This window comes from Planococcus citri, chromosome 1 (genome assembly GCF_950023065.1).
Source record: "Planococcus citri chromosome 1, ihPlaCitr1.1, whole genome shotgun sequence".
NCBI lineage: Eukaryota > Metazoa > Arthropoda > Insecta > Hemiptera > Pseudococcidae > Planococcus > Planococcus citri.
Genome location: NC_088677.1, coordinates 68246701 through 68261213, shown reverse-complemented (window position 1 = coordinate 68261213; position 14513 = coordinate 68246701). Strand labels below are relative to the sequence as shown.

Here is a 14513-nt window from a genome sequence, read left to right as displayed (position 1 = left end):
AGGGTCCAGATCCGGAACTTCGAAGTTGTCAAATTCGTCAAGTAAAGCAAGATAATTTTTATATATATCTTCGACCATTGTCAATTTCACTTTAACTTCGTTAAAATCTGCCGTCGCCAGCTTTTCACTTACGTATGACATACTTCTAGTCAGTGAAGAACGAAGTCTGGACTTTCGGGTGGATAACGCTTTTAGCTTTTCTGCATTTTCGCTGGTTTCCGGCATTTTTGGAATTTACCAACGAATTCGGAGGACGAAACGAACGATTATTTAGGATCAGCCTGCTACCATAACGAAAAAGGAATTCAACAATAAGGGCGATTGATTTAATCGCTTCAATACGAACCCTTTTCGTACTCTCTTTTATTTTCGAATAAAAACAATAACAAAAACTTTTGAATCTTCAAGATAACAAACCTAGCAGCCGAATATTATCGAGATCGCGAACTTTAAATATAACAAAAACATAGCCAAATATAATTAATAACCGCGAATCCGCGACAGGGGGGTGGGGTTCCTTGAAATAGAGTTGTTTAGTTGACTTTTGACGCAGGAATTTGAAATTTTTTAATGTTCATCGACTTTTATTATGATTATTTTGATTCTTTTTCAATTTTGAGAGGTGAACCAACATTTTGAGGGGGGGGGGGGTGGAGGAGAGTTTTCCAAAAAAAGTGTGTTATTTAGAAGAATTATTGAGAATTTTTTTTGAACAATTTTCGTAACTGCCTCTTCTATTCCATTTTTTTAATTTTTTCAATGAAGGGGACGTCTGGAAAGAGAGAACCTGTGAGTTTTTTTTCTTGAAAATGGGACCATTTCGGGTAGTTTTATCACGTAAATTGAAAACTTTTAATAAAAATTTATTCCATTTTTTGTTTTTTTTCCTGAGGGGGGGGGGGAAGCTGCTGACACATTTTTCTTCTTGGCCAAGGAGAAAATGAAACGGTAGAAAATTATTTTCTCGTAAAATCCAACAACTTATGTTGGGGGGCATAAGGATTCAAAAATTCAAACACGGAGCTCTCTAGTCACCATGTTTCATCTTGAAAAGGACACCATGTATACATATGTAAATGAGCACTCGAAATCGAAGACAATTTTATACCAAGTTCGAATCCTATAAACGAAAACTTACTAATCGAACCACGTACTCGTTTACGAAAAAGTTACACAATAATTTTATACTTATCGATTTATAGTATAATTTCTCATCGGTCATACTTTGTTTTGTTTCACTTCCTGTACTCGTACTCAACTCGTATAATCTAATCTAAATACATATTATTTCAACGCTTTTATCAGGACGACGACGAGTAAACCGTTATTAGGGTTCAGAGTGACAACTCGAGATATTTCAACTCGTGTTTTGGTATTTTCGGTGGTAGGTAGAGGTACAGAACAGATACCCTGACCCTCCACCCTGATCCTTTTGCTAGCTCATTCATTAATAGATAAATAGAGAGAGAGATACTCGTTTAGAAACTTTTGCATTTGCTTAGAGTTCGAGGGAAGTTTTGTGAACTTGTGAAAAGGCGTATCAGTTAAGCGAATAAATTGTGCGGAATTGCTTCTTGTGTTGTGCAGAGATGGTGGTTGATGGTATGTGAAAAAAATGATACTTGTACAAGTTTAGTGCATTTAATGATCACTTAGGTATATACGATGAAACGGAACACGGTATTTGTCAAATGAAATGGAATTGGAATCGTACGATTCTTATTGTGCAGATGCTGAATAGTTGTGAAAAAATTAACCAACTCGAATATTCACGTCTCGTACGACGATATACTAATTGCATGTTCATTGACAGACGAGAAATCGTTACGATGACGATACTTGACCGCGAATAAAATCAACTCAGGGGGTATAACGAAGCTTTTGCACAAGTGGACGCGAACTTGATCTTATTCAAGAGCAAATTTTCGACCCAAAAGCTGGCATACGACTTACGACTCACAAGGGTGGCCAGTGGCCAATATACGACGACCAATGTTGGTAAAAATGCTCTCTAGGACTCTGGTTTGGTAGGATTACGAATGCTCGGTGTGTACGATATCCGCGTCTTGGTCGAGCTCTAGGTACGTGTTTTTGAAAACCAATCAGCGCGTTAATTTTGGCCCGAAAGTCGAACGTCTACGCTACGGTTATGATTTTCGTACACGAACTAAGGTCGTCCGCCAATCACAGACCGATTCCAGGGCAACGTCGGTACCGTCCGAGGGAAACGTAAATGACCAATAAAAGTAAGGCCGGACCGTGATAATGACGGAATTAAATTACTCCTCTGCCGCGTCGTATAAATCGTCCGGTAAAAACTGTTCGAATCGTGTCGTTCGGTTCATTTCTCCGGTGCCTGCCGAAGAGTGCGTTGTACAAGTGCCTAATTCTGCTAATTTCGCGGATTCGTATAAAACTCGTACCAAGATGAAGGTGTTGATGAGAGCTGATACTCATAAACATATTAATGTTATCAGAGAAGAAGACGAAGAACCCAAGGAATACAAATGCAACGCTTCGCAGGTTTGTTTTTCGTTGATAATTTTTTTCTCGTCCTTTTTTTTGATCGATTCGTCAGCCTTTGATGAGTTAAATTCAACCTTTGGATTTCTACAAGAGGGTTCCAATTTTACCCTACCTGTTTACTTTGGTTTCAAAATAGATGAGTTTTTTTTTCTGTTGGGTTTGATTCGTACCTCACCCTCCCCTTCCTCACTCCTGTTTTCGGTTTCAGTTGTTTTGCTTGCTGCAGTTATCGCGACTTGAGTGGAAATTTTTCACGCTCGTTCGTATAAAATTTAATCGATTGTTAAAAATACCAATAAAATGTTCTCGGCGATAATTCGATTATTCGATCGTGAAGTAGAAAGATATGTTGCACTTTAACTAGTATATGGTACACGACGTTTAAGTGTATTTTTTGCGCTTCGATGGGTCGTTTAAACTAATTACCATTGGTCGAGCGATTTTTATCCCTTGGTGGATTGGCATCGTTACCTAATGTAAACAATAATCTTTTTCGAAAATATTATTTCGATATTCGAAGAATCGAAATATGGGCGAGCTTTTTCTCGAAATTTTTTTTTCTACGGAGTTTGGTATTTTCGTGTATAAAATTAATGAAATTATCATGTGAATATGGAGGTTTTTAGTTGATTAAAAATTAGCGAATTGAGAATTTTATTTTGGTACCTGAATTTGTAGATTTTATTTAATATCTTATTCGTAGGTATTATCTTGGGACTCGACCAAGTTGGAAATTTTACTCTATCGAGGCTCACGAAACCGAAGCTTTCTAATTTCATCTAATAGCTCGTTGATTTGGGATTTAGATCGTCTCGTGTGTTTACTTTACTCTGTACGAATGTTCTTTTGTCCTATTTGGAAATTAGTCCCTTAGAAGGAAAATTTCGTAGAAAATGGAGATACAAACTGGGAGATAGTATCGAAGAAACGTGGATGTGACAGGTTGATGAAGGTGTTGGATTGAAAATCGAATGAACTCGGGGTCTTAAGATTATTTTGTTAGTTGGAAGCTTCGAAGTGTGGTGGTGTTTTAGAGAGATGGGGTTAATTTTTTAAGTAAAGTTTAATATGGATTGAATGTGAGGAGGGGTAGAAGTTTCGAGTTGAAGAATTTTCCATTTGGATGATTTTAGTCGATGGATTTTTAGCGAGGAGTTGAAATTTAAAAACTCAAAATTGAATTGAAAATTTTTTGAAAATCTCGAAATATGAGGGAATAAAAGAATACCTACGGTTTTTGAATTTAATTCGCTACAAATTTTTAAAATTTTTGACGTGTTCTGGAGGAAATCCAACTCACTTTGTGGTGATATTAATTGGATTTGAAATGAATTAAGAAACATGTAATCGTGCTGTCGACTTAAATAAACATTTGACGTCAAAACATTGTTAAAGTGATGAGTTTATATACTCAAAATTATCGTCTACCTTTCGAGAAATCAATGTCGATTTTATCGATGCATTTTAAATCAACTTTTTTTAAAAAGCAAGGTGCAAGCAAAAAGCTTGAAGGGGGGTTCTCTTTCGATATCACATGTTTCCCTTGTGGTACTTGAAATTTGGTAAATTTTCCTCAAATCGAAACCGTCTTGAAAAGCTTGATCCAAGCACTTAATTGATATCGATTTCTCTCGAAATTCGTAAATCGAATGATTCGCGAGTCGAAATTGGTTCAAAATGAATCGTTTTCTTTGATTTTCAAGTTTCTGATCTTCGATTCAAAATTTCGTCGAAATTTATAAATTGAATATTTTAGATCGAAATATTGGTCCTTGATTTTTAGCTTTTCGGTATCGAAATAGTTTTAACCAGAATTTTGGAAATTGTGATTGAAAGAAAAATTCAAAATTTGTCCAAAATTGACCACTTTTTTGTCATCGAATTTCAATTTTTCGTTCTAGAAGTGATTTTATCCAAAAAATTGATTATTCAGATTTAAATTCAACATCTCGAATCGATATTTTGTTAGTCCAAGATGAACATTTTTTCAGTATTAATTTCCATCAGTTCTTCAAAATCGATAATTTTATGACCAGCGAACGAAAAATTTCGATTTGATAAAAGATGTCGATTTATCGATTCCATAAAATTCTATCAAAATATGTTAAAATCGAATAATTCAAGTCGAAATTTGTCCAAAATTAGTTTTTTTTTCATACTGAATTTCAGTTCTTCGAACTATAAAAATGAATTTAATCCAAAAATTGATGATGATTCTGATTCGATGGAAAGTATTGATTTATCGGTTCGATTCAAAATTTCGTGAAAATTCTTCAAATCGAAATTTGTCCGAAATCGAACATTTTTTTCTTATCGAATTTTAGTTTCTCGATCTGGTATGAGTGATTTTGACCGAAAAATTAATAATTCTGATTCGATGAAAAATGTCGATTTATCGATTGGATTCGAAATTTCATGAAATGCGTTCAAATCGAAGGATGGAAGTCGAAATAAGCCAAAAATGAACTTATATTTTATTCATCAGTTTTCAGCTCTCGAATTGATAATTCTTAATTGAGGGAAAATATTGATTCGACGATTCGATTTGAAATTTCGTCAAAATACGTGAATCGAAATCAGCCCAATCATTTTTCAATCTTGAAGTGATTTTAAAATTCGAATCGACGATTCAGATTTAGTGAAATGTATCGATTTATCGAATGGACCCCTCAAGATGATTTTTGGTTCTGAGTTTCATGTCAAAATACTTGGTTGAAAAATATCGAAAATTATCTCCCATATGGTGGATTTATATTGAATTTTTTCCAATTCCATTGAATTTTGTTCTTTTTATTAGAATTTGAAAATATTTCGATTGTTCGCTCAATTTAAAATAAATAAAGCAAGAATTGATTTTTAACATTAAAAAAGGAAAAAATAATAAAAAATATTTGAACCATTTTATTTTGTGTGTGCAAAAGTAAGAAAAAAGGTTTTCATTCTAAACTTCTTCAAATGAGAACATTTTTAGCTGACCCCCTCCCCCTCCTTCTGTTTTTCATCTCCACACCTTTTTTAATCTTCATCAATAAATTATTTTAGATTATATGCTAGAAATAGAAGAAAAATCGTCCAATTTCTACTCTAAAATAAAAAACAAATTAAGTAACTTTTTTTCTCTTCTAGTGTCGAATTGATTCTGAAAATCAGAAAAAAATGCCACAAATTTCGTCATTATTTTTGAAAATTTCAATGTCAATCTTCCCTCCCCCTCCCTCTCATAAAAAATGTCGAAATAAGCTCTCAGCCTAATCTTATTCGATCAACTTGCGGATAAAAATTCGCACTTCATCTCCTAACAATTTTATTTTCTGTCAATACGTAAATATTTCATCCTAATTTATTCCTCCTTCCTTCCCCTCTCCCTCTTTCACCAAGAAAATTTGAAACATTTTTGCATCTTCAGCTCGACTTTTAATTTACTTAACAACAAACGAATGACTCATCAAGCCGAACAAATTTAAAAGCTCGAGCTTAATTTAGCAAACAAAATATTTTCGGCGAAAAGTTTGATTTAATAAAAAGTTTGAAAAATCAAAGCAGCGCGTTTATGGCAGTAAATTCGTATAAAATTCTCGTAGAAGTTGAGAAGCTTGTCGAGCATCTCAACGACGCTGGGGCTGGGAACTTGAGAAAAAAAAAGCAAAAGCAAGCAAATTATGTCTTTCGAGAATGTAAATTGAATGAAAATATCACATTACGAGCTAAAAGAAGAGTCGAGCGATTCGTGCCATCGGTGTTTGTAAATTTAACCTATTTTTCACTATACAAACATCATAAGTTAGCTTTTAAAGCTGTAATAATACACTTTCAACGTCTCCATTAAAAAAAAATAATTTTCTCTTCGCAGTAACGAAAAAATACGACAATAATTACTAAAAAAAACACCCCGAATATTGAATCAAGTTGGGAAAAATTTCGCTCTCGAGTCTCGAGGATTTTTTCAAATAGTAGGCATCTCAATTCTCAGGTAACCTTCGTGTTCTGTTTTGGAATTCTGTCGGCGTAAATTTCAAAAAAAAAGAAATAACTCGGAGCGTTAAAACGAGGTGAAAATTCCGACGAAAATAATTCAAGCTTATCTTTATACAGTAAGTAACTCGAGCGAGAAAAAAATATCGAGGTTGAAAACGACTAAACGAGGAAAACTTTGATCTGAAATATTCGCCATTAAAACGTCTATTCGTAGAAGAAAAGATAACGAACGAAGTGAAGAAAAGAGAATTGGCGAAATTGACGCGAAGAGCCTAAGGGGGAGAGGCCTAGCCTCGTTGTGAAAAAAAAACGCGAGTTGAGATTCGTACTTTAGCTGTAAATAGTCGTATTTTATGTGTACTGTTCGAGTTTTGTTGAAAAACCTTGAGAAGTGGAGTCGACTTGGAGACAATACCGAGAAATTTGTCGGCGTTGGTTCCCTTGAATAGGTTTTGGGTTTTTCAAACTGTTAGACTTTCTATCCGGAGTCTCGTATAATGAAAAGGAAATGGAAAGGTTTCCTTTAGGATGGTCTTGAAATCGACTCTGTTACTCATAAACGTAGGTAAGGCATATGACTTGAAAAAATGACGAATTGACGAGTCTGCGGTTAGATCTTCGAAGGTGCTGTGGATTGGTATGAATGCCCTTGACCGTAAATTTTTGCTTTTGGAATCGAACTCCATAATCTATGGTCTTAATAGAACACATTTGTTCGTCGTAATAAAGGATCCAAGGTCGCCATTTTTCTCCCTTTTGGTGCTGAAACATCAGTCGACGACGTAGTGTTGTCGTTGTGCCATCGATGATTGACACTTACACGCTCTAATTGGCTGCACTTTATATTTAACGTGTTTATTACACGTGAAATAAAGTTGCAAATTAAAAAAAAAAAGCTCAATTCAAATCCACAATCCACTCTCGGCGTACTTATAATTAACCCGAATTTTTTACTTAATCCGAAATTCAATAGCATATTAAATATAGACGTATCACGTGAAAAATTTTTTTGTATTCGCCATTTACCTACGTCAAACGGAAATTTTTCCCCTTTACAATGAACTGATTATCTCGGTCGAAGATTTTTTGGTAGTTTTATTTTTATCGTCACCTGTCACTATAATTTGATTGAAACACTTGGCAATTCTGGAGCACCTAGACGTCTGCGAGAATTGTACGAGTATTTATTAGCCGAACAGTGTTTTTATTGTCGTATTCTCTGCCTGCCGAGATACCTCGAAAGGTTGCTTCAAGCTGGGTTGAGGTTTGATGGGATTGCAAGCCGATATTTTAGACTTGGTTATTTTTTTAAAAGTTCGGAGAATTATGGGGTCTGTGTACGTGAATAAAATCTGCGATAAACTTTCATCGGTGCCTTGGACTCAGGTAAGAAGCGTATCTCGCTGAGACTTTATTTCTTCGATGTGATCGTCTTGTTGTGTTGTGCTGTGTGAAGATGGGGTTTGAACCTTTGAAAAGAAGATGGAATTTGAATGTGAATTTTTTTGAAAATTTTAAGTATTACAATTACATATTTAATTGGACTGTTTTTTGGACGAATGTCTGCGAATTGGATTACTCGTCGTTATTTCGTTTGATTTATGTTCTAATGTTGTATTTCAACACCCCTCCCCCATCGGTCATTTAAATAGAATTTGTTCTTTCTACAGATGTTTCATTAAATTAAAAAATTGAATTGTACTGTTTTTCTACTCTTGAAACCTAATCACTAAAAAATGAGCATTTTCTTTCCAGTTTATTCCCGTTACATGCAAAAAGAATCTCTTTGACAGAAGTTCTCTTCTCGTAATCCTTTCCTCCCTATCTTATCATAGAACAAGACTTGAAAAAATTTCGTTTCGAGGTGAAGAATTTTTATTAATTTAAGATTCGGATGATTTAAAATTTTCGACAGATAGCTTTTTTCTTTTTCATTTTCTCCTCTGTAACTTTTACAGCTGCTTGAAAACGTGATTAATTGTATGAATAAGTTCTTTACTATGTACATTGTACTTAGACTAAGAGGATGAAATCTTCGTATATGCGAAATGGTCTTTGTGAAAATTAATATTTCATCGTCAAAAAAGAAATCTCGATTTTGACGCAAGTTGCTGAATTTTTCATGAAACTGGGGCAGGAGAGAGAGGGGGAGGATTAAATATGAAAAAGACGAAAAATGATGGTGAGCTGCTTGTGCAAAAAACTGTTCACAGAAAAATTGCTTCGAGATGAGCTAATACTTGAAAAGTGCGGAAGAGAGGAGAGGTTGACTAAAAGTTGAAAGAGAGGTTTCAATTAGATGTGATATGAATTTGTTTGAAAAAATCAAATGAAATTACTTTAAAGTTCCCAATTTTCCTAGAAGCATGAAAAAATCTGGGAAATATTTGGTCCAAAATTGACCATTTTTTTGAAAATTATTCACCAAATTTCAAATTTACTAATTATAATTTCGTCATGTTATTTTGTAGGGCTTTGAGTCTTTTTACTGGATGAGTGAAAAGTACATTCTTACCTCAACTACTGACTTTTTCGGAAATTGGGGGCTGAGAACACAGAAGGGTCTAATCCAAAAAATATGTAAATATTCGAACTCAGCGACCTCGAATTAGTGGAAATCGACATGTCACAAAATATTTTAATTATTTTTAAATTTTTGTTTGGAAATAGAGGGGGCTGGATGGGTTTTGAAGGATCTATCCAAGAAAAAAGTGTATATTTGAATCCAGCAGTTTTAGAACTCATAACAAATAATACGTAACACTTCATTTTCAAATTTATTTATTTTTTGGTATTTTTTTTTACCATATTTGAAGCCATAGGTGGGGTTAAAAGGGGCCAGAGGGGGTCAGATCAAAAAATACTTCAACATTTGAACTCAGCACCTTCGAAACCTAACAAACGATAGACCATACTTTTGTTTTCAAAATTAGGTATGGCACTTTGAATGTATATTCGAAGGTATAGATGAGGGAAAGGAGGGGGGGGGGGGGTTAGAATAGGTCAAATCCAAAAAATAAGCCAATATTCGATTTCAGCGCCATCTTATCAGTAAAAATCGATGTGTCACTTCAATTTTCGAAATTTTTTCAAATTTTGACCAAAATTGAGGTTTTATTAGGTATGCCTTCGAAGGATGTTGAGATCTCATTTTGAAAGCCAGTTTGTTATAAAGAAATTGAAAATATGTTGTAAATGTAATTTCTCGAATTTTTTAATAGTAACTTTTTCAACTTCATGTCTTCATAACTCATCATGAAAAGTTAAGCTTTTATTTTACAAGTTCAAATTTGAGCTTTTTCGCTTTTTTGACAGAAATCAGATGATTCAATTTGATTTTTAGTTCAAGTTGTTAATGTTGATTAGAAAAAAAATCTATCAATTTTTTGATGAATTCTTCTGATTTTTATCGAATTTTCTGCTACGAGTAATTTTCTCGACTTTTCTATCAATTCAATTTCATCGATTTTTTTTCCAATTCCATTGGATTTTCAGCCAATTTCATGGACTTTTTCGTCAATTTTTTTCAATTTTTCTTTCAATTTCATCCACTTGACTGTCAATTTCATCAACTTTTTTGTCAATTTCCTCAACTTTTCTTTCAATTTCTTTGACTTCTGAATTTTATCGACTTGACTGCCAATTTCCTCGTTTTTTCTATAAATTCAATTTCATTGACTTTTTTGTCAATTTCCTCAATTTTTGGCAAACCATCAATTCAATTTCACCAAATTGACTGTCAATTTCCTCGACTTTTCTATCAATTCAATTCCATTGACTTTTCAGTCAATTTCATCAACTTTTCTGCCAATATCATCTACTTTTTCGTCGATTCCATTTCATCGACTTTTCTGTCAATTGCTTGGACTTTTTTTTTCAGTTTCATTGACTTTTTCTGAATTTCATTGACTTTACTATCAATTTTTTTGGCTTATACACCAATTTTTATCGACTTTTCCTGCAATTTCATCGACTGTTTTGTCAATTTTATCGACTTTTTCTTTAATTTCATCAACTTTTTTTTTCTATCTTTTTTTTTTTTACTATTACATCAAGTTTTCTATAAATTTTATTAGATTTTCTGTCAATTTTAGTACTTTTTTTCGGTGAGTGATTAAGTGAAGAGCAATCTCACTGAATTTTTTAAATCAGCAAAATGCCCTTTGATTTTTATTTTTTAGACTTGGAAGTCCCTGATTTATCAACAGTCATTAATCAATCAGTAAATTTGGCTTTTCAAACGAAATACTTTTATCCAATTCTAATATGCTGACTGCTCTCATTTCTTTCATTCAGTTGAAGATTTTGAAAACTTCGATTATTTTATGGGAAACGACTAAAAAAAATTGAGAAAAAAGTCTTAAGAAACCAGAAGGGAGGGATGAAAGAAACATGAACTGAGGAAAAAATTGGAACATCTCTACCAGAAATATGGCGAAAAGACGAATAACAATCTCAGACAATCAACATACTAAAAATCACCCTCATCTTCGTACAAATTCATTGACCCAATCCACCCAAAGACCTTTAAAATTCGCTGAAAAATTACACCATGGTCTACGTATGATTCATCAAAAAATAAACACTTCGTCATCATCGCATGAAATCGTGATTTGAAAAAAATCCTGGTAGACTTTCGAGGGTTAAACTATGTACGTAGACGTACCAGACGAGAATAGTATTGTAGTCTGGCTCGTACGAGTACATCAATTTCACCGCGATGGAATTTAATCACGTTTAAATCGCTATAATGTCAAGATTGTCAAACGATCTCTGGTTATGAATACGACATTAGTTAATATGGGTACTCGTACCCTACACCTAGCAGCCTCAGCCTCAGCCTGCATATGTGTGTACGAGTGTATGATTACGATTAGTGAATGAATCGTGCGTAGTATTACGCGATCGTACGACCTATTGGGTAAATGACGATCGGTGCATACTCGATTAAAGAGCTTTGGAATAAAGGTCCTATTCCTATATACTCGTACGTATATACGACGAGCGATTAAAATAATACCCAGTACCCTTGACCGTTCTCCTAGTACTATGAGTAGTATGTATTTCCTATTGTCGTGATTAATGACCAGTCTTATACGAGTCAATTCAACTAAAGGAGAAGAAGAAGCAGGTGCAGTTGGTAATTGTACGAAAGGATACGACGAGTACCTATATCGGTGAAAATGGAAAATAAACGACAGCGGGAAAATTGCTAATAGTGTAGTATTGCTAATCGATATATCATCGTGTGCAGGGTACCTCGCTCAGCTCAAATAGAATTGAGTGATGTTACAAATATAAGGAGCTGTGTTGTGGCGTTGATGACTTGATGAGGTTACGTAAGTAATTGTGTCGTGTGTGTGAGGATATAAATGATCTTATACATATATATGTAAGAACGAACGGTAGTTGATTCGACGAGTTTATTTTTACACTCGAGAATGAGACGTTGTTGAGACAAACATGTACTAGAAATAAGAGAGAGAAAGATGACGATAATTAAAAGCGAATCTTTTTTTAATCCGAACTGGTTGTAATTGTTTTCTACCCACGTAACTGCGCACGTATGAAATAGTAAATTGAAAGAACCAATAGACAAGAGGACGATACGAGAGAGAAGCTTTCGGCATACGCCTGGATCCGACCTTAATGGCTATTGTGTAATTAACCACCGCAATTTGACCTTCCCCTACGCGTTTTCTTCTGTATATTTCGAGTAAAATGAAAGAATTACAAAATTATTGTGTGTGTGGTGGAGTCGTGAAAAAAATTTCTTTGCCTTTTTTTTCGTTGTACATACGAATTGGTATAGTTGATCGACCTCGAGTCGTGCTGAATGACGATTCCTTAGAATTTCATTTCCGCTTTGGCTCATCGTATATACAGAGTATTGTGTCGACAATATTCGGCCAATTCCTTAGAGTTAGCCGGCGGTGTATGGTAGGTTTTGGGTACGTCTCTTATCTGTTGACAATTGAAATGTGAAGAGGAGAGAAATACTAATGAACCGCAAGGATACGGGTGACCTTTGAACTTGATTTCTAACCTTCCGCGTGTTAAGGTTTAATTCTTTATTATTCTGTATCCACTCGTGGTTATTGTTTAAACGAATCGTACCGAAGGTCTCATCCACCATTGTAGGTGTCACAGCAGAAGAAGAAGAAGAGAGGAGGAAAAAAAGGATAGTACGTGGCGTTTAGCAAGGACTTGAGTGAGACGTACTCGTATGTATGTGTGCGTGTGTTTTTTTTATTTTGGGATTTTTTACACAGTGTGTATAGTGAGGTGTGTGTCATCGTATGTGTGTAGTATATGAGGTATGAGGTATGATGATGATGAAAATTCCATCGATCACGAACGTGTAGACCACCTCGTGTAAATTACCGGTTTGTAGCACCTAGATATATGGGATGGGTGTCGTGTGTTAATTTGTATAATGTGTTGGTAAATTGATGATGAGCTAATGTGGTACTTTTTTTCTTTCCTTCTGCCCTGCAGGTTTTAGCATCGTTGACAATTTCGCTGGGATCATGCGCCGTCGGATACTCGACGGCATACACTGCTCCTGCGTTGCCATCCATGAATGTAGAAGGAAGCATCCACGTCAGTGAAGCTGAGGTGAGTAGTTTTCGTATTTGGATGCAATTCTCGTATAGCTGATCCGATTCGCTCCGGAAAGTGGTCGAGCGAGGTATCAAAATAGGTTAAAATTTAGCGAGAAAGTCGAAAATTTTGGTGTTTGCGTCGTTCGACTGCAATAACAGTGTCCAAGTCGGACGATGAATCGATTGGATGGATTGATACAGCTTTGGTCTGATCTGAGTTAATTAAACAACACTAGGACCAGTGCATCCAAAAATTTCATCAAATTTTGTACAGTTTCTTTTAATAAAAAATTATAAACTTTAATGGAATTATATCGAAATTTTCGTGGAAATTGATTAATTTTGGTGAAAACATCTTTTTCTGTGCTGGGAGGTGGAAGAGGGCGTTGATTTGTTTCGATTACTCAAAATGAAAAAGTTTCAAATGAAATGATCAATGAAACAAATTTCCCTCTGAGATGAACTTTTTATTATCCTAAATGGGCACCTACTTTTTTTGGGAAAGGAGGGCGGGGGAGAGGAAAGGAAGATGTGGTCATTTTTTTTCTATCACAGAATAAAAGAAAAAATTAGCAAAATTCTTATTGGGAAAAAACGATTCAAAATCGTGGATTTTGAGGGGAAGGGGAAGAGGGGAGGAGGCTACTTTCGACTACTTGTATAATAAAATAAAGAAAAAAGTGTCCAAAAAATTACATTAAAGGTGTAGAATCGTGGATGTATTTTTTTGGGAAGGGGGAAAAAAGAGTAGTTTGTTTTATAGTTACCTACTCGAAATGTGAAACCAAGCGCAACAAGACGTTCAAAAAATGAAACAAAATTTCGAAATTGTGGATTCATTTTTTAGGAGAAAGAGAAAATGGGGAAGGGATTAGTGTTTTTGAAATGAAAAAGAGCAAAACCAAATTCTCTAAAAATGATGTTGATCAGCTCAAATTCTTTATCACAAAAAATTGATTTTTTGAAGAAAAAAAAGAGAAGTCTACGAAAAAAATGAAGAAAAACAAAACTGTCGAGCATAAAATTTTCATCCTTATGGGTTTTCCTCAAAATTTGTATTTTTTTGAATAAGTATTTTGAGAAAAATTTGAAAAACTCAATGCACGTTACTGATTGATTGAGATAAAAAATTGAACTCATTTTTTATTTTTTTTTCTCCATCATAACGTTTTTTTTTGTTTCTTGAAATATTTTGATCTAAACAAAAATTGAAAAGTCCCAGCTTTCTTGCAAGATTTTTCTGACAGTTTTTTAATGTAGTGTGTTGAGATATTAAGGAATGAGTGGTTGTTTTTTTTAAGCCTTTAAAAGTTTGTTTGGCATTGATTTGATGTTAAAAATGGTAAAAATTAAGTATAGGTAGTCTAATTTATTTTGTGTGTTTTTTTTTTTGAATTTGAAGATGTC

The 14513-nt window shown here is 34.3% G+C and overlaps 1 protein-coding gene across 16 annotated transcripts in view; it reads left to right on the top strand.

Moving 5' to 3' along the window:
• The window catches only part of LOC135831196 (facilitated trehalose transporter Tret1-like), a 143286-nt gene that overhangs the window by 110843 nt on the left and 17930 nt on the right, over positions 1-14513 (top strand). For 14 of the 16 annotated variants that reach the window (XM_065343877.1, XM_065343544.1, XM_065344383.1 and 11 more), the window contains one exon: positions 13000-13119. In XM_065343877.1, the coding sequence (XP_065199949.1) occupies positions 13000-13119 (120 nt within the window). Of the gene's footprint in view, positions 1-2164; positions 2524-7756; positions 7888-12999; positions 13120-14513 lie in introns of those variants that run through there. The other 2 variants (XM_065344555.1, XM_065344639.1) reach the window with 2 other exon arrangements.